The 25,528-nt window shown below is 38.8% G+C and overlaps 1 protein-coding gene across 1 annotated transcript in view; it reads left to right on the forward strand.

The window, feature by feature from the left end:
* LOC124711579 (DNA-directed RNA polymerase III subunit RPC2) overlaps window positions 1-25,528 on the forward strand; it is a 196,715-nt gene that overhangs the window by 162,279 nt on the left and 8,908 nt on the right. The window contains exons 18-19 of the mRNA XM_047241725.1: window positions 3,940-4,104; window positions 6,388-6,518. Of these exons, the coding sequence (XP_047097681.1) occupies window positions 3,940-4,104; window positions 6,388-6,518 (296 nt within the window). The remainder of the gene's footprint in view (window positions 1-3,939; window positions 4,105-6,387; window positions 6,519-25,528) is intronic.

The following is a 25,528-nucleotide window of genomic DNA, read 5'->3' on the forward strand; positions in this document are numbered from 1 at the left end:
TTTAAAATGAATATGATTTACAGATTTTTTTGTTGATATCAGGTAATGCAGCACATTTTCTAAACAAATTAGAAGTATTTTGAATATTTTTGAACCTGCTTAGAGTTATTAAAAAATTACAAAGAAATTGATGCAATTTTTTTTCCAAATGGTTCCTTTAATTGATGTTCCTTATACTCAAATATGCATCACATGATGGCTGAGGTATTACACCTATTTAATTCCACCAATTATGTATATTACAAGGATTAAAAATATCACATCTTACATTTTATTTATAATTTTGGTCCTAATAAAAATGTTACTTTTTCTATAATTTAGTTGGTTCTGCAATAAAGCTTCGGTCTACTACGTTGTTGTTGTTGTTTTGGTCTTCAGTCCTGAGATTGGTTTGATGCAGCTCTCCATGCTACTCTATCCTGTGCAAGCTTCTTCATCTCCCAGTACTTACTGCAACCTACATCCTTCTGAATCTGCTTAGTGTATTCATCTCTTGGTCTCCGTCTACAATTTTTACCCTCCACGCTGCCCTTCGATGCTAAATTTGTGATCCCCTGATGCCTCAGAACATGTCCTACCGACTGGTCCCTTCTTCTTGTCAAGCTGTGCCACAAACTCCTCTTCTCCCCAATTCTAATAAATACCTCCTCATTAGTTATGTGATCTACCCATTTAATCTTCAGCATTCATCTGTAGCACCACATTTTGAAATCTTCTATTCTCTTCTTGTCCAAACTATTTATCGTACATGTTTCATTTCCATACATGGCTACACTCCATACAAATACTTTCAGAAGCGACTTCCTGACATTTAATCAATACTCGATGTTAACAAATTTCTCTTCTTCAGAAACACTTTCCTTGCCATTGCCAGTCTAGATTTTATATCCTCTCTACTTCGACCATCATCAGTTATTTTGCTCCCCAAACAGCAAAACTCCTTTACTACTTTAAGTGTCTCATTTCATAAGTATGGACTATTGCAAGTTACAGAAAAAATTAGAGCAATGCTTTATAAACTTAAGGAAATATTTGAACCTGAATTCTGAAAAATACGACTTGTGGGAAATTGCGAATGAAGATACGAATCCAATTAAACTGTGTCTCAGAACATTCCTGAAGCATAGTCTTCATCCTGCAGCATTTCTTCACCTTCAAGCTTCCTCTTGGCACTCCTTTTGCACTTCTTGCTTCTTTGGCAACTTGAAGAGCGAATCTTTCAGCTTCATGCAGCTGTTGTCTGTCACATTCAAGCAATTTATCTTCAATAGTAGAGCCACATTTTATGCCTAAATTTGTCAGGACTTCCAACCTTCCTATTACACTATCATTGAAACATATCACTGCATCTAGTACACCAACTTTTAATGTATTTAGTCTCACAAAAACATTCTTGGATAATCTTTCCCATATGCAATGGTTGAAACATTCATTTGTATTCTGAGTGCCCCCATGAAGACATTTACTAAGCAAAACTGGGTCACTCAGGTCTCTAAAAATTGGTTTTGTTTCATTCATAACAGGCTCAGGAAGAGAATGCTTATGATGGTATATTTGACCACTTCCTTTTGCTTTTTGGTAACCACACCAAGAATCTGCTCCTTTAGGGCAAAATCCATGAATAGGGTGGTCATCGATGGACAACGTATGAAAGTAGATGGCCCATACAGCTTTTCTCATTGCTGTAACATCATTTAGAGGTGTAGTTCGTCTAATAGCCAGTCCATAATAACTCTGAAGAAGGTCTATTTCAGTTTCTATCAATCTGCCTCAGCCAGACAGAATTTTCCATCAGATAGCAACTTTCCTTTCATTTCTCTTCATACCTTCCTCAATCTAGCACCCATCCTCTTTTGCACATGTCCACAACACTCCAGTTTTGTTACCAAAGGTATCACCATAAACATTGAACTCATTAATTTTATCGAAAGCTTTAGATTCTCCATCACCTAAGTACTTACAATTGTAGAGGTCCATCACACTCTGTACCTCCACTGTACCATCATAATTCTTAGAGTACTGATGTTCAATATGCCCTTCAGTGTTACCATGGCAAGTGTGGCAGTACTTAGATAACACTCAACATCAACAACTTTTCCATTCTCCAGAGACGTAGCACATACAACACCATTCAAGGAATGATGGCCTCGATGTTGTCGTGTCCCAAGTGCAACAGCAATGCCTCGGGTTCCACTAATATTTACAGTTTCTTCTACTGCAAGTTTCATAGATGCCTTAGACACAGCCATCAAGACACCTAAAGGTATTTTTATGTACTTGCTGAACCTACTGGGAGGAGGAGGAGGAGGAAGGTCCATCAAACCACAAAACGTTGGAGCAGACTTTTTCCCTTTTCCTGTTGCACGCATTGCATACACTAACTTCAGATTCACATCATATGAATTATGCACATCACCAGGAGGCGTGCCATGTGGGAATGACTTCCCTAATGAACTGATACATAGGTTACTTTCAACAGTGTGACTTGCTTTGTTTGTGAACTGGTTACCACAGAATTTCCTTTTATTGAATTTCTTGATGTGTGGCATAGTTCATATTTATCACACACTAAAGGATATGTACTTCCACAAATATATGTAGCACTTGGGCAACAAACATTCAGTAACATGTGAATAGACTGCTTCAGCAAAACAAAGGTAACTACTAGCAAAAATAATCATTTACAGACACTAGAAACCTGCACTGTTACCAACATATAGGCTACACTGTATTATACGTAAAATCGCTGGAAACAGAAAGTTCACAGTTCTTTTCGAAATAATACTGGTTTCTGCAACAGAAATGAAGGGAGCTTGGCAGCATACATGACGGTAACTATAAAAGTTGGTATATATAGGTCATTTTTCATTTGAAACCCCATAATGTATATATCAATGTAATCAGGAAAGACTATAGAATTTAATAAAGCCATAAAAAATTTCGATTTTTCCACCATTTACAAATACCCTTTATCCCTAACTGTGTGTGTTGAGCCATTTGATAGTCCATGATTGCATGCATATTTTAAGATTTAATTGTGCATGGAATTACTGGCTTCAGTTATCATAGTATTACAAAAGCATAAATAGAGTTTGGATGAAAGGGGGAGGGAGGGAGGGATGCAAGGTGCAGTCGGCCTGGACAGAATTATGCAGTCTACAGAATTTTTTTTAGAAACAATTGAAATATAGAATTCATTGTCATACCATACCCTTTCCATTCTCCTGACTATCCTACATCGGGAATTCTTAAAGAAATGCAACCATTGCCATTTGGGCAATATTTTTGTTGATCAACATGATTTTTGGGTGACAGACAAATCCAAATGTATGGATGCATAGATAGTTTAAATCTATCATTGGCCTTGCTGGCTATCGACACTGCATATCCTTTTCTTGTCTTATGATTGAAAATCCAAATATTTTTCTATTTTACTATATGACTGCCAATTCATTTAGGTGATTTTGGTGAAAGGGGTCCCTGGACCTCTTGCCGCCCCCCCCCCCTCTCCCTCCTTTCACCCATTTTGGCTATGTCCTTGAACACCTGCATCCCTTCATGCTTGTAGTCTTTCTTTTATGGTACTTTATTGATGTTCATCCATTTGAACAAACCCCAGAAATTATCACCATTAATAATAATAAATAAACCCACCACATGTACACAAACCTATTCTACAGGTCATGTTGATACTCGATTTATGTATTACATAATAACAAAAACAAAATCTCGATGTAACACCAACTGTGTGCTAGGCCATCAGATTTTTACCTTGCCCTTGATATATAAATGGTTATCTAATGTAAACACTGATTGGAACTACTTTGTGATTGCTGTATCCAGTTGTGCCACAGAGATCAACTATTTTAAATTTTTTTTGTTGGCTATCCATAATTTGTTGTTAATTTAACTATACATAATTTGTTAATAATTTTACAGGTCTCATAGTGGAGCAGGAAGACATGCCATTCAACGATCAGGGTATCTGTCCAGATATGATCATGAACCCCCATGGATTTCCTTCTCGAATGACAGTGGGGAAACTAATTGAACTTTTGGCTGGAAAAGCTGGCTTAATGCAAGGAAAATTTCATTATGGAACAGGTAATAACATTATACACATAGTAGTCATTAAATTGAAAGTTAGTTGAAGTAATGTGAAGTGTAGGTTAAACATTGAATTTTTGAAATGAATGGCTGCAATCAGTATTGCTATTTTCCAATTTAATACTGGATTTCCATCGTATATATTGCTCTCCTCCTCAAAATTAAGTGTTAAATAATTTCCTAATTTCTGTGACCTGTAGTTTGCTGCATTGCTGATTAACAAGTTTACATATAGTAGGGTGTTGTTTTTTACCATGCAAGGACATTGTTGGTTTTAGCACACTGGAGGCAAAGTTATTGCATATGTCCTCAAATCATATAAAGTGTGCAAATATGTAGCTTTGAATTAGCACCAAATTTAAAGTGTAATAGACTTATGTATATGGGATTAGCAGCTGATTTTTGTTCCTACATCCCAGTCGAACTCCTTTTTAGGAATAAATTAAAACTGTACCACTACTACAAACATAAAAAGGGAAAAAATTTGACATGCATATGCTGAAAATTTTAAGTTCTTACATACTGAAATTGGTGCTCGTTCCTGTGATAACAAGTATGGGTTTCATAATGCACAGTGTTATTTTCAACCAATGTAATTGGGATTGACACGTATGTCTTCAGAGGTCAGGGATGTTGCTAACCTTGTGTAATGTATGCCTCAATTTTTTATCCATCGTCAGTAAAATAATGTGTCGTCATTGTGAAAGTGCTCAGCTTGGAATGTTCAGTAACTTTGAACAACATGCAAAAATTTCAAGACCCCCTTTCCAAAAAAAGTTCGATTATTTCGAGTTACATGTTGACCTGACTACCTGTTCACATCCCTCCTTATCTGCTGCTCACTGATACTGTCCACTGAAACCTCTTTTGACTACTGATACTGTGATGTAGTTCCTGTTTATTTAAAATAAACCATGCAAAATTGCCTTACACGGACTGTATTACACAGGTCAGCATTTCTGACATATTTGTCACAAATATTGAAAAATTTAACACACTGGACTCACATTTGGGTGGCGTGGGCTTCCTGTTAATATGGGGTCATCCAAATGTAGGGTTCCTTAAATTGCTAAAGCATATGCCAAGATGGATCCTTTCAAAAATACATAGCTGCTTCCTCGTCCTTTCCTTCCCTTTTTTTGCCACAAAGTACTGTTCTTTGCTGTTACCATCACAATGATAAGTAATGTGCCTTACTTGCTGTGACCAGTGTGCACAATTTTTACCTTTCAAAATGTGCTGTCCTTTTAAAGTTTCATATCTCACCTGGCAGGAACCACTGACGCAGCCGCACAGGGTTAGCCGAGCGGTCTAAGGCGCTGCAGTCATGGACTGTGCGGCTGGTCCCGGTGGAGGTTCGAGTCCTCCCTCGGGCATGGGTGTGTGTGTTTGTCCTTAGGATAATTTAGGTTAAGTAGTGTGTAAGCTTAGGGACTGATGACCTTAGCAGTTAAGTCCCATAAGATCTCACAGACATTTGAACATTTTTGAACCACTGACGCAGTTCTCTTTAGGTACTCCCCCTATTCCTCTTGTCCTCTGTCTCTGATCTTCATATTCCAAGTGTCCATAATATCAAAACTTGACTATGAAGAGAAAGATACAGTAATTTTACACCTTTCACTCTCTGTAATTTTATTTTGCTGTAGATCTTTCCAGTCCCCTCCATATATTCGCAGTTTACTTGTTCGCATCTAGCTATTGTCTTCTCTTCATTCAAATTTATTTTTGTGTGCTCCGTAACATGCAGGGATGTGAAGTATGTAGGAGAAAGTTGAAAAATAGGCAAGAGGTAATCAGAATTGTAGCTGTAAGGACATATTGTGAACATTGGATTGATAGCTGTTGGTAATCCGAGTTTGCACCCAGGTCTGGCAAATAGTTTGCCACAGTGTTTCAAAAGAGTGTACATTCTGCTATGCAGTGAAGCCTTCATTCTAGCACATGCACTTCAGCACAGGAAAACTATATTCTCAGTGCCTTACTGTTGAATACTACAGCAGTGTGTCATTCTATTACTTTATCCATGTGTACAAGAATACTAATTGCATTTTATTTTAAACTTCACAATTTCGTGGCTGTAACTAAGCTGGAGGAAATGCTTACAAATGCTGCCTTTTCTGAACCATGCGTTATGTACAATTTTTATATGAATTTACAAAGTCCGAAATATCATTGTATATAGTTATTTGTGGCTTACGGTGACACTGTAGTATGTTATTTGCAAACTAAGCAGCCAATCTTTGTGTGGACTATTGACCTTTTGTTTTCATTTTTCAGCATTTGGAGGTTCTAAAGTGTCAGATGTGTGCGAAGAACTCGCAAAATATGGTTTCAATTACCTTGGGAAAGACTTCTTCTATTCGGGTATTACTGGGGAACCTCTGCAAGCGTACATATATTCTGGGCCGGTAAGTGCACAGCTCATAATGTATGTAAAATTATTAATACCAATTATAAATGATTGAGAAACTACAGGGTATCTCAAAAGTAATGATTAATTTTAATAAAACACATATGTAATATAGAAAACACATCTCTAAACAATAATGGCACATATACAGCATTAAAAACCATTAAATTTCAACATGACTGTCATGCATGTGAACATGCAGAGACCAACTTTCTGCTGTAGCCAGGAACATGTTCTGTAGTTGATGGCCATGCCAGGTGGCCACGTGGTTAGAGGTGCTGTGTCACGGATGACCTCAGCAGTTTGGTCCCTTAGGAATTCACATACATTTGTAGCTAATGGGGTGTGATGCTGTTAATTTACTCCACAAGCCAATCATGCAGCTGACACAGGGTACTGATTTTAACCCTGTACACAGTGGATTTGATATAACTCCACACATATGGTGAATCTCTGCCAATCCACTGTTGAGTGAACATTGGGTTGAAGTACTCTCAAACAATGAGACCAAAGTGGGGAGAAGTCCTGTCCTGCTTTTACACAACGGAATTCAGAATTCCATCAGATTCCAATTACATTTCCAGAAAAAGCTCAAACACATCAAAGTAATTTTTACCTGTTATTGTTTGCTCTCCAGAGAAAAATGTCCGTTTTGTCTTAGGTAATCCCCAGTCATACATTCAGTTCTGGGGTTTTCCCATTCTTACATTGCAGGATTGTCATCGTCCCATATCTGCCAGTTGTGATGATTTACAAAACCACGTGTGAAATGTAGATTCAGTTGAGAAAAGCATAGTATCTAACAGATTTTAATTTTCCACAGCCTCCAAAGGGCAGCGCACATTTTCATTTGGGCTACATAATCTTCCGTCTCCAGGCGATGCATTACCCAGGTGTGATATGCCATCTTCTTCAGCCCAGGTGTGATATGCCATCTTCTTCAGTGTAAAATAAAGAGTCTGCTAGACAGTGGATTGTAGAATGGTCAGCTCATGGCTCAGCCAGCAAATGGAAACATGCAGGCTTGTTTCAATGGACTTTTCGATTCTCTGGACTGTGTCAGAATTTGATGACAGTCCAGGCCATTCCTCATTAAGCACACTTCCTCTTCATCTGAATTTGTTGACTCGTCTTTGTTGGCGGTCTTTTTCCACATATTCATTGTACCCAACTCACACACCACCTTGGTTGTTTTACCACCAAGTTTCCAGGAAACCGTGGCTCTTCTTTCATCAACAGAGAGCATCTTAAAGGTCTGTGAAAGAAGAATTTATGGCATTAATCTTTTTATGAAATGCATGTTAGTTTTGTGACGCCCTATATTTTTGTAACAAGATTATTTCGACAGCATTCAAGCTGTAAATGTGGCCTGGACAGGATATTTAGCATACTCAGATTTACTTAATATACATGGTGTCTCAGAAGAAATGGTTGATATTCAGGAATATAACAGGAACTCTTATTTAAAGCAAAAATCTTTGCATGGACATATGCCCTGTTTTGAATGTTTTCAAAGATAGAACACATTTAATGTCACTTTTTCTTTAACAACTTGAAAACTACAACATCTGGTGAAAATGTGTCACAGTACAGTATTAAACCCTCATAAAATTTCCTACAAAAGAAGGTCCTATTAAACTTTTTTCTCTAAGGCTAATAGTTTGCACAAAGAGAGCAAGAGAATATTGAAAATCTGACATGATGTGCACGTGTTGTAGCTTATGTGGTTTTGTTGACCAATTTGAAGTGGTTTCCTGACTTGTGGTACGTCAGGTGTCCTGTATCAAATTGTTAACCTAGACTTCCTCTGCATTGGTGTGGTATTTTGTGAACAATGACAATTGAATAATACAGAAAATAACAATGTACATTAAATGTTTTTTATCTTGGATGCCATTCAAAATAGGGCATATGTCCATATGATGTTTCTTTTGCTTCATATAATCTGTGTGTCATTTTCCTGAATGCCAACCATTTCTTCCGGGACACTCAGTAGAAATGTAAATCTCCCCTCCCCTGCATTTATTTATTATAAGAATGGCACAACAGCCTATCGTCTCCTGTGTGAGTTGAAGACGTTATGATAAATAACAAACCAACTCAAACAAAGTCTTAGTGTTTGTGATATGCCATTATGTTTCTTCCCAGTTGTTGTCCAACACGATATATGTATGTTTAAATTTAGACTTCACTTCCTGTTAATTACCTCAATGTATTGCTGATGCAAATATCACAGCTTGCTGAGTCTGATGCTCAGTTCTGTTAGACCGTTATGTAGTGAATATGACTTGATACTTTTGCTTGAGAGTATTACTGGACATATAAGACATCACTGTCTACAGATTCCATGACTGTGTTATATTTGTGTGTTTTAAAATTTTTGTTGCTGTCAAATGTGAGATCAGTGAACCATGCTCTGGAGCTAGATTTACTAATAAAGGTTAGTTTATGATGTCAGATCCATGTTGTGCCACTCAGGCATCATAACAGACTACAGTACAGCAGTGACATTTGTACAAAAGTGATTGACTGTACATACTAGATGCCCCTATTGCAGCTGTATTTCAAATATAATAAAAGCACAGTAGCAGACCATCACAAAATGACATTTAAAAGTTCCTACAATGTTTAACAAAATGCAAACGTAAAATATTCTCTTCCCAGGGGATTAATGTCTGAAATGTAAAATATGTATACAAAAAATATTATTTATTGAAGGAAGTAACAATTAAAAGCAAACATAATACCTAGCAAGATACAACTCATATCAGGTAACTCATTGTTGTGACCCAGAAAAGATACAAAACTTTCTACAGCGCATTTTTTTTGCAACTTTGTCATTCCTGAGTATATTTAGTGCATGCGTAACAGCAGTTTTTACATTGTCAGTGGTCTCAAAATCATTGATGTAGGGAAACAAGAACAGTCTATTGGAATAAAAACAGGGCTGTTGGGGGCTAGGCAGCATAGCCATATTGTTTTTGACCAAATAATCACAAATAATCCATCACTACATGCATCCCTTTTCGGGGTGTGGTGACTGTGATGTTTGTCACATGGACTTTTGTCTCTCTCTCTCAGGGTCATATTCAAAAACCCAAGAGTCATCTCCCTTTATAACATTGTCAGAAAAAATAGCATCATTTCTACACAACTCCATAAGTTCTTTACAATCAAGCACTGGGTTGAACTTATGGACGTGTCCAAATTTTCGGGACCAGTTTTAAGCACCAATTCTTCGTCTTCAGTTGTTCGGTTTCAGTCATGTGCGCAATGGTTTTGGGTATAACCAGAGTCTGAGCTACCAAAAGAACACTCATTCTACAACCTGTGTTCAAAAGCTCGTGCATCTTTTGACATTGAAGAACATCCATAGCAAGTTCCATCGGCAGCATCACCTGGCCTTCCAAAAATGCTTTGTGAAACCAAAATCCTGCTACTTAATCATTAGAAATGTTTTGATCGTGGACCTTCCAAGTTGCACATAGAATTTGATTGAGTACTATTGTTCGTGGGAACTGGGCCACCAATTAGAGGTTCATATAGGGAGACATTCTGACTCTCCAGGAGCTCAAGGGAAAATTGGGTTGGTCGTGTTCGGAAGCTAACTACCCCCACTGACTATAGCCTGGGTAAATAGACTGCACTCCCACCACTGGACTGTCAAAATAAAATTGGTGACAGACCTTGTACTTCTACTATGAAATAGTTTGCTTCTACACATGGTGTGAGGTACTTTAGCACTGACTGGAGGGTCAATAAAGGCTTTAACTGTGAGTGCAAACATTGACAACTATTAAGAAGCCACATGATGCCTGACGCACCAACAAACTAATTACCATCTGTTCATAATATGCTCTAGACCAGTTCAGTAAAAGTCATCTAGCCAATGTTCCATTTTTTACCATAGCGAGTACTATAGTGCATTTAAAATGAATTGCGACTTTTGATGTTTGGCTCAGCAGGCTGGGGGGGGGGGGGGGGGGGGGGTGTCACGTTTGACGCTGTTGCCCAAGGAACACCAATGGCAAGCCTGCTTTCTCTCCCACGCTGCCAGTGGTGTCCTGCAATGCATGCACCTATGTTCGTTGTCTCTTGTTGGAGTGTGGTGTTTTCTGGCACTGAAGTGTTCTGCAGTGGTCAGGTGTCATGAACGAGTATTTTTGTGTTGGCGTTGCATTTATGATAACAGTGCAGCATGTTAGAACACAAGATTCACAGCGAAAGAGGTCCTCCAAGAACATGTTTACAACTGCAAAGGTAATGCTCTGGTGCAAAGTAGTTCTCCGAATTTGACAATAGTAATGGACAGTGCACATACCAATCTGTTATGATAGATGAATCTCCAACAATGCAGTCTAGGAAAGCAGATATTTTATTGTGTGTAGAAAGAATTGGCCCACTGGATAAAGTTGAATGTAGCATGTATAATGCAGAGTTAATGGAACTTGTAGTGCCATACAAGCCAAATACACCACATTACCAGGTCGCTGAACTGGCTAATGCTAAAAGGCATAGTTTAATCAGGCTTTCTTTGTATTATACTCGTTTAAAGAATATATGGTCCTAGATAAGAAGTAATGTGACAAGAAACAACAAGAAATTTATGGACAGTGAGGTTGAAATGCTGACGAAAGAAGCCATTGTAAATGTTACACCGCAGGACTGGTCTTGAATTATTGGCCATATCAAGAAGATAGTTGAGGAGACGTGGATTTATAAGGGACTGTGATGAGTTTGAGTAATACGTAACTTCTCTTTTGCCATGTTAAAATGTGCTTCTTTTACCTAAACACAGCAAAATTTGCAAATATTCATGTCACTAACATTCTAATGCAGTTGAAATTATGACAGAATCCTAAAACAGTGTGTTATTAAACTGGCAACTGAGGACAAGTCAGGTTAATAGTTATGAGAAAGCCCATTCTCAGTATAAAAATAAACATTAACTTCTTCACTTACACTGTTGCAAAACCTGCAGAAATTTTCATTTCACCAGGTATTTGTGGACCTTAAAAGTTACAATATTCCATCTAAAAAACTGTAGTTTCTTGAATATAGCGGTATATATGGAAGTTTCACATATCACTCATATAGTAAAATACTCTCCTCTTTGCGTGCTAACATTTGCCAAAATCTTGTTTTGATATCTGAGATCGTTTGTGAGATACAAGGGATTTATGACTGTTTAATTCTGGTTTATTTACTGGTGGATGCATTCTTGATGGAACTCTTTACATTGATTCCATTTTCTCGATGTTGGAGACAGATAGCAATATCCTTCAAAGTTTAAAGATTAATTCAATATGTTATCTAAATTTCATCAGCCACAGCATATGAACTAACATGCACCAAATGCGTATTCATAGTGAGTCATGTTTTTTACTGCAAGCTTTAAGAATTTCGTGTTGTAGTTTACCTGATATTTAAGTATCACAATAATTATGACCATTAACGAAATGATAGGCAGTTCATCATGAAGCCGACGAATGAAGCTGTAAGATGTACAAGAGTCAGTGTTTATTACAGAATAATTTCTTTAGAATGGTTTGAGAAAGATTGCTGATCGGCTGGCTTGTGCTGCTTGCAGTTCATGCACTCAAGTGAGCTACAGCATTCAGCACATGCTGACAACTACGGCACCAACCACATGCTCCGTACTGAACTGTCAAAAGTTGCAATTAATTTTAAACACATTATAACACCCAAGAAACCAACAGTGTGATTATTATTAATGGGATGGACATATTATTGTTTTTAAATTGTAGTTTGCAGTGGATATAAAACTATCATCAAATTAGCCATAATTTGAGGATGGAATGTAACAATATTATGAAAAGGAAAGTCGCCACTCACCATGTAGTGGAGATGCTGAATTGCAGATAGGCACAACAGAAAGACTGTCACAAATAAGCTTTCGGCCTGCAAGGCCTCACGCAAATGCAGTGAGTTTGTGTGTGTGTGTGCGTGTGGGAGAAGTTATCTATTTTTGACAAAGGCCTTGCTGTCCAAAAAGCTTGTTTGTGACAGTCTTTTTGTTGTGCCTATCTGCAACTCCGCATCTCCGCTATATAGTGAGTGGCAACTTTCCTCTTCATAATATTGTAGCCATAATTGGAAATGGACTATTCATGTGGGTTATAAAAATAGTCAAGATAACTTATTTACATTCATGCAGCTGACAAGCCTAATTCATTTATTTTTATTGACTGGAACTTGTCACATTGAAATGCATGTTTTATAATTAGGAAATGTAATTAATGGAAGTCCCCAAGCTCTGAGAAAGTAAAATAATAAACTGGTAGACAAGATTGCTGGAATTATTTTTTATTCCATGATTACCGGTTTCGGTGAAACTAAAGAAGCCATCATCGGATCTTAGGACACACACAGGTTACAGCATCAAGGCAAACAATGGTGATATTGATAGTTGCCTATAACACGCAGGCCTTACAAAATTGTCGTAAGTAGCACATAGGCATCCAAGAGAGATGACATTATAAATGTTAAGTGTCTCCATCACATACAAGCGCAAGCTAGCTTACAGCACGATTGCTCTGAAAAATATTAATGGAGTAACACTACAACAATTAAGAAGAAACAAAAACTTGTCATGCCTCACAGTGAGATCCAAGATTTAGCGCATCAGTGCTTTGAAAAACAAATGCCTCATAGTGAGGTCCAAAATTTAGCACATTAATGCTTTGAAAAACAGGTGGGAGCACAGCATGAAAACAATTACAAGGAACAAAAAACTGTAAAGTCTTGCAGTAAGGACCAAAGTATAGCACATGATTACTTTGAAAAATTGTTATGAAACAGCACAAAAAAAGATAAAAAATAAAAATAAACTTGACAATCACTTTGACATATTCTTTACTTTTACAGAAAAAATAGTTAAACAAATATTGAGTTTACCAGGAAATCAATTTGAAAATGAAACAAAATGTATGATGTCACCATTAGGCACCGCAATATTTATAAACTATGAGCAAAAAAATCTTTGAAACTTTAACAAAACATCCGCAGATAAGTGAAAGGAACAAAAAGGAAAAAACATGGAAAAGAAATATCTTTAATTCAGTCATCAGTCATGATAGGCAGTTCATCATGAAGCCGACGAATGAAGCTGTAAGATGTACAAGAGTCAGTGTTTATTACAGAATAATTTCTTTAGAATGGTTTGAGAAAGATTGCTGATCGGCTGGCTTGTGCTGCTTGCAGTTCATGCACTCAAGTGAGCTACAGCATTCAGCACATGCTGACAACTACGGCACCAACCACATGCTCCGTACTGAACTGTCAAAAGTTGCAATTAATTTTAAACACATTATAACACCCAAGAAACCAACAGTGTGATTATTATTAATGGGATGGACATATTATTGTTTTTAAATTGTAGTTTGCAGTGGATATAAAACTATCATCAAATTAGCCATAATTTGAGGATGGAATGTAACAATATTATGAAAAGGAAAGTCGCCACTCACCATGTAGTGGAGATGCTGAATTGCAGATAGGCACAACAGAAAGACTGTCACAAATAAGCTTTCGGCCTGCAAGGCCTCACGCAAATGCAGTGAGTTTGTGTGTGTGTGCGTGTGGGAGAAGTTATCTATTTTTGACAAAGGCCTTGCTGTCCAAAAAGCTTGTTTGTGACAGTCTTTTTGTTGTGCCTATCTGCAACTCCGCATCTCCGCTATATAGTGAGTGGCAACTTTCCTCTTCATAATATTGTAGCCATAATTGGAAATGGACTATTCATGTGGGTTATAAAAATAGTCAAGATAACTTATTTACATTCATGCAGCTGACAAGCCTAATTCATTTATTTTTATTGACTGGAACTTGTCACATTGAAATGCATGTTTTATAATTAGGAAATGTAATTAATGGAAGTCCCCAAGCTCTGAGAAAGTAAAATAATAAACTGGTAGACAAGATTGCTGGAATTATTTTTTATTCCATGATTACCAGTTTCGGTGAAACTAAAGAAGCCATCATCGGATCTTAGGACACACACAGGTTACAGCATCAAGGCAAACAATGGTGATATTGATAGTTGCCTATAACACGCAGGCCTTACAAAATTGTCGTAAGTAGCACATAGGCATCCAAGAGAGATGACATTATAAATGTTAAGTGTCTCCATCACATACAAGCGCAAGCTAGCTTACAGCACGATTGCTCTGAAAAATATTAATGGAGTAACACTACAACAATTAAGAAGAAACAAAAACTTGTCATGCCTCACAGTGAGATCCAAGATTTAGCGCATCAGTGCTTTGAAAAACAAATGCCTCATAGTGAGGTCCAAAATTTAGCACATTAATGCTTTGAAAAACAGGTGGGAGCACAGCATGAAAACAATTACAAGGAACAAAAAACTGTAAAGTCTTGCAGTAAGGACCAAAGTATAGCACATGATTACTTTGAAAAATTGTTATGAAACAGCACAAAAAAAGATAAAAAATAAAAATAAACTTGACAATCACTTTGACATATTCTTTACTTTTACAGAAAAAATAGTTAAACAAATATTGAGTTTACCAGGAAATCAATTTGAAAATGAAACAAAATGTATGATGTCACCATTAGGCACCGCAATATTTATAAACTATGAGCAAAAAAATCTTTGAAACTTTAACAAAACATCCGCAGATAAGTGAAAGGAACAAAAAGGAAAAAACATGGAAAAGAAATATCTTTAATTCAGTCATCTCTGTCATTCAGTCATCTGTATATCCACCTACAAAGTTAGTTGTATAGTATAGGAATTGTGTAATTAGTCCCTGAAGCATTCAGGCATCAAGAATGTCTACTACTTATCTGAATGTAAACAAGCCATTTATAACGGTGCTTGTGAGTGGCATTACTAAACAACCACCAAAGGAAAGAAAATCTTAAATATTATGTCTTTGATGTAGGGTAAACCACCCAATTATTGGCACTTTAAGAACATGTTTGTAGGGTAAATTATGTATCCTCAATACTTTCCTTGCTTGAAGTATAATTCTAACACAAAACATACTAGAATATTAAAGTAACATTATACTACAATTACGAAAGTTTTATACTTTATTTTCCATGTGAAATAAGTTGCTTAAAAATATGTAAAATTTTACCAGTTATTGGCACAATTTTCCAGTAGTTGGCATGCACATTACCAGTCATTGGCACCCACAATTTATAACGACTTTACTTATTATTAATAATATTATTACTCACAACTAGCTATCACAAGCTGTTCCTAATACTTGGTAATGCAATAGAAGGTGAAAATTAAGAAAATAAAGAAAAACTGAGAATCAATTTATTAATTCAGTAAAATTACATAACACTCTATACAAATACAACTATGAATTACAGAAACACCAAATTGAGTTTGTTCTCAGTCCTTTCCTTTGTGTGAGAACTACTCCTGAAGAACTGCTATGCATAGGCCTTTGTGTGATGCAAGCAGTAAGAATTTATTCCACCGATTCGGAGAAATCACTTTCATCAAAGACATCAGTATTGTCACTATCATGTACCACGTAACAATTATGGCATACAAAGAGATCATCATCTGAATCATCTGGGATATGTATTTGATGCCCACTAGGGATGCATGTAGAGTGGAAAAGCTGTTTACAGCTATTACATTCATATCCCTTCTTGGAAGAAACACTTCTTGTACATTTGAAGCACATTCCATGAAACTCTTTTTCTTTATTCCTCACGCAACCACTTGTAGAAGCTGGAGCATTCTCAACCTCTGAATGCTTAGCTTGGGATGCCAACTCTGTCAGAATGCTGGTATCTCTCTTCATTTTCTTCTTTTTATTAATTTGTTCAGTAGCTTGCATTTTCATTTTCTTCTCTTCTCTTTCCTGCTTTGGTTTTTGTTTCTGTTTCATGGCATCCTCCTTCATGTTTACCTTTTCCTCGTGCAGGTTATTCCATTTTCTTGAGGTTAAAACAAATGGGACTCGTTCCACTTGTCGCTTTCCTTTCCTTTTTGGCGTTTCTGGCCAAAGAAGCACTTTGTTTATACATTTGGTTGGAGTTTTATTTACTGTAGGCGTATCTTCTGTGTCATCTCTTCCTGATGAAATCTGGGTAGCTTCTTCACTCGAGGCATGTCGTGGATTTGAAATGTTCAGATTTTCATCAGAAAGGGACACGTTGGCATCTGGCGTGATTTCAGTAGCTTTCTGTTCCTGTTTTTGGTTTTCATTTTGATAACATTTCCATAGCCGATATAGAAGAAAGAAATATTCTCCATGAGCGTTTTCTGTCACATTCTGTATAGTCTCAAATTCATTTATTTTCTCTTCTCCAACTACCTGAACAAAAGTGTCGTATGGAAGAGGCAGGATTTCTGACTTCCTGCTGTTGCTGTTAATATTATTGCGGTTAGAAACATTCCTACCCAAGCACTTTGAGAAATCAGTGTTATTTGGGTTCCATGGGTACAACCCAGTAGCTCTGAAACCATTTTTAATTGTGTTTTCAAGGTCCATTTTTTCAATCATTTCTTTCAAGATTGGTGCAGAGTCCTCTTTAGTTACAGCTTTTCCACCGCTGTTTGTTTGCCATGTGAACACCGTTGTTTGTTTGCCATGTGAATGCAGCATTCTTTCATTCACTTTTGAGAGGTCTGAAGGCAGCAACATCAGCAGGCTGTAATATTCGTGTAGAATTGGGATACAAAGATGTCAGAATAATTTTAAGATCTTTACACAGCTCGCTCAAGTGGTATGTTAAATGGGTTGAGATATGGATGAAAAACGTTAGCTATGAACTCGAAGAAAACTTCAGATTTCATCCATTCATTGTCGCTTCTCCCGATGCCCCACTTTTCAGGAACCTTGCTGATAACGTTGGTAGGAATTCTCTGATAGGGTTAAATTATCATTGGAGGGCACATCTTTCCATCTGCTGAGAATGTGCACATGACAGTGAGAGTAGCATTGGCTGGACCTTTCTCTACTTCATAGACATTTTTACAGCCCGTGGGTGCAAGTAGAATATCTTTCTTAGGGCATAGAACAAAATTAGTTTCATCGCCACTGAAAATACGGCTTGGACATGACAGCACATCAAATACATTTTCCTCCTTAAGGAGGTCTTCTGTGGATGTAAACCATCCTCTCACGTCGTGTTCACTAACACAAGCACTAGCAGCAGTTACACCCTCAGGTGTTCTTTCAGAAACTTCCGGATGACTTTTTAAAAAGGCGGAATACCATTTGTTACCAGGGGTGCCATCCTTGAAAGGATTAGGACGTTTACTGTTATGAAGAAATTCTCGCACGCTTGCCTGAATATCTTGTTTTCGCTCTGGGAATCCCTTCCGAGCACATTCAAAGATCCACCTGAAAAGACAATTAAGAATATTGTCAGATATAATGAATTAGCTTGTAAATTGTCAATGAGTCAATCTACAGGGGTGGCAATACTCACCAAACAAGGGTGTTTTCCCCCTCTGTGCTCAGTATAGGCGCTGGCCCATGGGATGTTTTGGTATATTTATTACTCAGCCGGAATTTTAATGTTGATCTGGGAATTCCGTACATTTTGGATGCTGCTTTGAATGAGATGCCTTTCTTAACTTCTTGGAGTGCTTTCTGAAGGCTTTCTTCACTGTATGAATCTTTCCGCCAAGGACACATATTTCATTCAGTTTACTTCTGTAATGAAAGAGATGCAGAAAAATGTTTAAATCAATGCCAGTTATTGCTTAATAATTTTCTCATCATTGGTACATAATTTTCCAGTTATTGGCATACAATGTTCTAGTTGTTGGCGGTGCCATTAACTGGTTACAGTTATCATTTGAAGTTGCTGTTTTTACAGCTACATTTATTTCCCATTCTTATCAAGATTAAAATGAATTTCACTATGAAAAGGAATCAATGCAAAATACCAGTTGTTGGCACCTGGTGCCAATAATTAGAATTAGAGGCTTTGCAAAATCCAGTTATTAGCACACCTTAAACTTCTACACTTTTGAGGTTAGAATGTTTCAATTTATTCCAGTACCTCCATACTGATTGTATTTGATAACCATGGTGTCATAATTTTGAAATATGCGATGTCCACACAATTACAGCACTTAATATATGGCAGTATTTCTTAACTTACCTCTTAGAAAATCCTTTCTTGCACAGTGAACTTCACAACAATCGACTTCAGGTCAGCTTCCCGCCAAACCAGTTCCCAGAAGGCGTTGAAACAAATGCAGCGCAACAAGCGAAAACAGAGGTCTTCATCTGTTTCTAAAACAGCACTACCAACTTAAAAATTTCCTTATTACAAAATGTTTCTTAGCAGGGTGCCAAATCTGGTGGGGTGCCAATAATAGGGTCGTTTTACCCTATATCAAACTCAATGGCTTATGTGTTTCCCCTCAACTATTGTGCACTAAATTGGCCGTCCAACTTCAGTTAATTAATAAGTTAAAAGCATTAATTTGCTTCGATTGATTACTATTCCCTTCAGCTACTGATGTCGCTGTGAGCAACATCGATCATCAGTAACATATATTCACTTTCTCCTCTGCATCTAGACAAAAACTTAAACAAGAATGAATGCGCATCTGCTTAATGTCTGTGAAAGTAACCAACACTGAAGTGGTTCATTTGTGACACCTACAGTTACCCGAAGAAAAAACAAAAAGATTGCTACAAACATCAATAGGACAAAATATCTTCATTCAGAATCACTGAAGAGATTAAATAAATTGTGAAAAAAGGAAATGTGTGTATTTTTGATACCTACCTTTAGCCATGTAGTTGCTCCTTGCCTCCATTTCTTGTGAGTAATATGGCCTAGGATACCACCAGGTCTGACATTGTGACTTTGCAGGGATCTTTCTGTTGCTTAGGATTATCTCCCATAACGTTGGGCTGAATATCATTCTGTAGTGAACTTCTAAAACATAACTTGGAAGAAAACACTTTAGCAAAAAGCACTAATTGTGCTGTCAGCAGTGTTATCAGTGAGCTCATAGTATACCTTATGACCAAGTGTTGTACCTCATATCTGTTCCAGATATTAGTAATGGACTCTCAATCGTTTCTCCCATACAGTAGGCTCAGAAAGCAGCAGCATGAACACCAAATACTGTAATGGGTCCCTAACCTTCTTAAAAATTGCTGGTGTTTCTAATGGACTGCAGCAGTGGATGGCACATAAATGTCACCCTCACTAATATCTCAATGGTCCAGGCATACTCTGACACATACAAAAATCAACCCTAATACGTCGTGGTGGTTGCCATCTCTGTCAATGTGGACACACAAAAAAATCTTCCTTGTACATGGTCAAACTATGAGCTTCTTCCTATAATAAATGCTCCAGTTGACTTTATTCACTCCTGATAATCGAACTTGACAGAGCTGTGTTCCATTTTCTTTCTATTACACCTTATTGAGCAGGGTGAAACTTCTGTTGTGCTGCAATATTTGTAGTGTGGGTGTATGTCATGCCCGTACTAATCCCAACTCATTCTTCAACATAGGAAAAACGTGTGCGCCTGTGCACCATCTCAATTGGCTGCTACCTCTTTATTCAAAAATTTCACTGTATTAATTCATTAGACAGCTTAGCATGCAGGACATATCAAAAACATTATCAATTTATTCCCCTGCACTTACCTCTATCAAAATTGTTAAACAGACTGCAAGACCATAATGAAAAGAAAAACACAAATTATTGCTCGGTTTGATGCACAAAATACAAATTGGAAAAAATCCCACATGTCATAAAACAAATTACGCACAAATTCCCCAAAACATATCCCTACAAGCACTAACTTCTTAGGTAGACACAGTGTACCAGTGTACTGCACACTAAAATCACAAGCTATATACTATAGACTAACTCCTCCACTTCTTCGCGGTCGTCTCTGCTATTTTTCTACTGCAGTTTTGTTTATTGGGTCTGTGCCCCTGATTATTCCAATCATTGTTGGTTTGTACCATTATGCAACTGATTCTGCTGCAGGTCAGGTGCTCCCACTCCCGCAATCTGGGCACCTTGCCTTTTGTCTTCTTTCATTTCCTCAATTATAATCATTATTGTTGCCAGGATTATTATGCCAATTTGCTGTTTCATGGTGACTACTGTGGCACGGCTGGCTCACCCATGAGCTGAACCTGTCATCCTTACATTCATTGTAGAAACGGTGTGATCTTACAACTGTTCCTGTGAGTTGATTCGTTATTCCCATTCTCACCATTAATGTGTTGAAGCCCTTGAAATAGGGTCTTGAATATTTGCTTGTTGTCTTCGCAACAATCTACAAGTGTCCACTGATAAGAGTGTGCCAGTTTGGTGTAGCAGAACAGTATTAAATCAGTTGGCCCAAAGGGGCACCAAGAAACTAGTTCTTTTAACACTTTTTCTTGAGAAAGTTGACAGGGCTTCATATACCCCAAATTTGCTAAATGTTTATCCAACATGATGTCATCCTTAGCACGCACTTGAGTCTCCTGCGACTAATATGCCGTGTCTTCTCCTGAAACTATCAGTAAGAGTGATGACTTGTGCTACTGTTTACACCTTTGTTGCATCTTCGCCTTTGAGAAAGCTGCAAACAAATTCAAGTTGAAAGTGAACAGGCCACAGTGGTGAGAGTGAATAAGCAAACTGTCATGCCTAGGCTCTGGGAGGGAAGTGTTAATTATTTTCCCTAATCATTCACTTCCTCCTCAGTTGACCTCATGGCTTCGTTGACTGCTGGATACAACTCATAGCTTGGAGCACTCAATGTCTGTAGTGGCATGCTCATACCTGTGAGTGATTGATTTGGTCACTACCTATAGTAGTGTCCAATACAGCAGGGATGCTGCACTCAGTTGTGCTGACACCACTCACCACACCTAACGTTTGTAACACTTTCATTCAGATTCCTCAGTCATTATTTCTTGCTGCTGCTTGCATACCCTGTTGATGTTTTCCTGTACTTCATTATAAAACAATTCCTGCATGTCTGCCATCGTGGAGATCAGTATAGAGGACGTCCTGTCAACTCCTATCACTATGTCTCCTTGATTGCGGTTTCTATTTCTACATCTACATCTACATCTACATCTACATCTACATCTACATCCACATCCATACTCTGCAAGCCACCTGACGGTGTGTGGTGGAGGGTACCTTGAGTACCTCTATCGGTTCTCCCCTATATTCGTAGAAAGGAGGATTGTCGATATGCCTCTGTGTGGGCTCTAATCTCTCTGATTTTATCCTCATGGTCTCTTCACGAGATATATGTAGGAGGGAGCAATATACTGCTTGACTCTTCGGTGAAGGTATGTTCTCAAAACTTCAAAAAAAGTCCGTACCGAGCTACTGAGCGTCTCTCCTGCAGAGTCTTCCACTGGAGTTTATCTATCAACTCCGTAACGCTTTCGCAATTACTAAATGATCCTGTAACGAAGCGCGCTGCTCTCTGTTGGATCTTCTCTATCTCTTCTATCAACTCTGTCTGGTACGGATCCCACACTGCTGAGCAGTATTCAAGCAGCAGGCGAACAAGCGTACTGTAAACTACTTCCTTTGTTTTCGGATTGCATTTCCTTAGGATTCTTCCAATGAATCTCAGTCTGGCATCTGCTTTACCGATGATCAACTTTATATGATCATTCCGTTTTAAATCACTCCTAATGCGTACTCCCAGATAATTTATGGCATTAACTGCTTCCAGTTGCTGACCTGCTATATTGTAGCTACATTATAAGGGATCTTTCTTTCTATGTATTCACAGCACATTACATTTGTCTACCTTGAGATTCAATTGCCATTCCCTGCACCATGCGCCAATTTGCTGCAGATCCTCCAGCATTTCAGTACAATTTTCCATTGTTACAACCTCTCGATATACCGCAGCATCATCTGCAAAAAGCCTCGGTGAACTTCTGATGTCATCCACAAGATCATTTATCTATATTGTGAATAGCAATGGTCCTACGACACTCCCCTGCGGCACACCTGAAATCACTCTTACTTCGGAAGACTTCTCTCCACTGAGAATGATGAGCTCCGTTCTGTTATCTAGGAACTCTTCAATCCAATCACACAATTGGTCTGATAGTCCATATGCTCTTACTTTGTTCATTAAATGACTGTGGGGAACTGTATCGAACGCCTTGCAGAAGTCAAGAAACACGGCATCTACCTGTGAACCCGTGTCTATGGCCCTCTGAGTCTCATGGACGAATAGCGCGAGCTGGGTTTCACATGACCATCTTTTTCGAAACCCATGCTGATTCCTACAGAGTAGATTTCTAGTCTCCAGAAAAGTCATTATACTCGAACATAATGTGTGTTCCAAATTCTACAACTGATCGACGTTAGAGATATAGGTCTATAGTTCTGCACATCTGTTCGACGCCCCTTCTTGAAAATGGGGATGACCTGTGCCCTTTTCCAATCCTTTGGAACGCTACGCTCTTCTAGAGACCTACGGTACACCGCTGCAAGAAGGGGGGCAAGTTCCTTCATGTACTCTGTGTAAAATCAAACTGGTATCCCATCAGGTCCAGCAGACTTTCCTCTTTTGAGCGATTTTAATTGTTTCTCTATCCCTGTGTCGTCTATTTCGATATCATTTTGTCATCTGTGCGACAATCTAGAGAAGGAACTACAGTGCAGTCTTCCTCTGTGAAGCAGCTTTGGAAAAAGACATTTAGTATTTCGGCCTTTAGTCTGTCATCCTCTGTTTCAGAACCATTTTGGTCACAGAGTATCTGGACATTTTGTTTTGCTCCACCTACCGCTTTGACATAAGACCAAAATTTCTTAGGATTTTCTACCAAGTCAGTACATAGAACTTTACTTTCGAATTCATTGAATGCCTCTCGCATAGCCCTCCTCACACTACATTTCGCTTCGCGTAATTTTTGTTTGTCTGCAAGGCTTTGGCTATGTTTATGTTTGCTGTGAAGTTCCCTTTGCTTCCGCAGCAGTTTTCTAACTCGGTTGTTGTACCACGGTGGCTCTTTTCCATCTCTTACGATCTTGCTTGGCACATACTCATCTAATGCATATTGTACGATGGTTTTGAACTTTGTCCACTGATCCTCAACACTATCTGTACTTGAGACAAAACTTTTGTGTTGAGCCATCAGGTACTCTGAAACCTGCTTTTTGTCACTTTTTCTAAAAAGAAAAATCTTCCTACCTTTTTTAATATTTCTATTTACAGCTGAAATCATCAATGCAGTAATCGCTTTATGATCGCTGATTTCCTGTTCTGCGTTAACTGTTTCAAATAGTTCGGGTCTGTTTGTCACCAGAAGGTCTAATATGTTATCGCCACGAGTCAGTTCTCTGTTTAACTGCTCAAGGTAGTTTTCAGATAAAGCACTTAAAAAAATTTCACTGGATTCTTTGTCCCTGCCACCCGTTATGAACGTTTGAGTCTCCCAGTCTATATCCGGCAAATTAAAATCTCCACCCAGAACTATAACATGGTGGGGAAATCTATTTGAAATATTTTCCAAATTATCCTTCAGGTGCTCAGCCACAACAGCTGCTGAGCCAGGGGGCCTATAGAGACATCCAATTACCATGTCTGACCCTGCTTTAACCATGACCTTCACCCAAATTATTTCACATTTCGGATCTCCGTCAATTTCCGTTGATACTATTGCACTTCTTATCGCTATAAACACGCCTCCCCTTTCACTGTCCAGCCTGTCTCTGCGGTATACATTCCAATCTGAGTTTAGGATTTCATTACTGTTTACGTCTGGTTTCAGCCAACTTTCTGTCCCTAGTACTATGTGGGCATTGTGACCGTTTATTAATGAGAGCAGTTCTGGGACCTTTCTATAGATGCTCCTGCAGTTTACTATTAGGGCATTAATATTGTTATTCCCTGTTGCATTTTGGCTACTCCTACCTTGTCGCGTCTGAGGAGGTGTCTTGTCGGGCCTAGGGAGGGAATTCTCTAACCTAAAAAACCCACATGTGCACTCCACACGTACTCGGCTACCCTTGTAGCCGCTTCCTGCGTGTAGTGCACACCTAACCTATTCAGGGGGACCCTACATTTCTCCACCCGATAGCAGAGGTCAAGAAATTTGCACCCCAGATCTCCGCAGAATCGTCTGAGCCTCTGGTTTAAGCCTTCCACTCGACTCCAAACCAGAGGACCGCAATCGGTGCTGGGAACAATACTACAAATAGTTAGCTCAGATTCCACCCCACGAGCGAGGCTTTCCGCCTTCACCAACTCCGCCAACTGCCTGTACGAGCTGAGGATGACCTCTGAACCCAGACGGCAGGACTCATTGGTGCTGACATGAGCAAAAATTTGCAGTCGGGTGCACCCAGTGCTCTCTATCGCCTCCGGCAGGGCCTCCTCCACATCTCAGATGAGACCCCCCCCCCCGGCAAGCAGACATAGTGAACACTGGCCTTCTTCCCAGACCTTCCCGCTATTTCCCTAAGGGGCTCCATCACCCGCCTAACATTGGAGCTCCCAATAACTCATAAACCCCTCCCCCCGTGTGCCTGCTTGGACCTTGCTGAAGGAGTGGCCACATGTCCACTCACAGGCAGAGCTGGCAATGCCACACAGCCAGCTTCCACATCGACCCTCGCCTCGTGTACTGAACTCGCAACTCTCCTTGGGGAGAGGGTGGCCCAACCGTGCCCGGTACCCGCGAAGATGTCTCGACAGAGGGACAGTGGGTGAAGCATGTAACACCTGGGGTGTACCATGTGACGCACCAGACTCCCCACTGCTGCTACACTCTGAGGCAGCAGCCTGTAGACGGCTGACTGCGGCCATCAACATGTTCAGCTGTTCACGAACAGTGGCCAGCTCCTCCTGTGTCCGTACACAGCAGTCACACATCCTGTCCATCCTAAGAAATCAATCTACTGCAGAGAGTTAATCAACTTTTAACTAGACTGCTAATTCACTAAAGGCGGCTGATAGTTGACTAAACTGTGGTTACTAGACACTTCTTGTAGAAAACAATGAAAATAGCACTACCTGTCTCTGGG

The sequence above is a fragment of the Schistocerca piceifrons genome, chromosome 8 (genome assembly GCF_021461385.2).
Source record: "Schistocerca piceifrons isolate TAMUIC-IGC-003096 chromosome 8, iqSchPice1.1, whole genome shotgun sequence".
NCBI classification, from domain to species: domain Eukaryota; kingdom Metazoa; phylum Arthropoda; class Insecta; order Orthoptera; family Acrididae; genus Schistocerca; species Schistocerca piceifrons.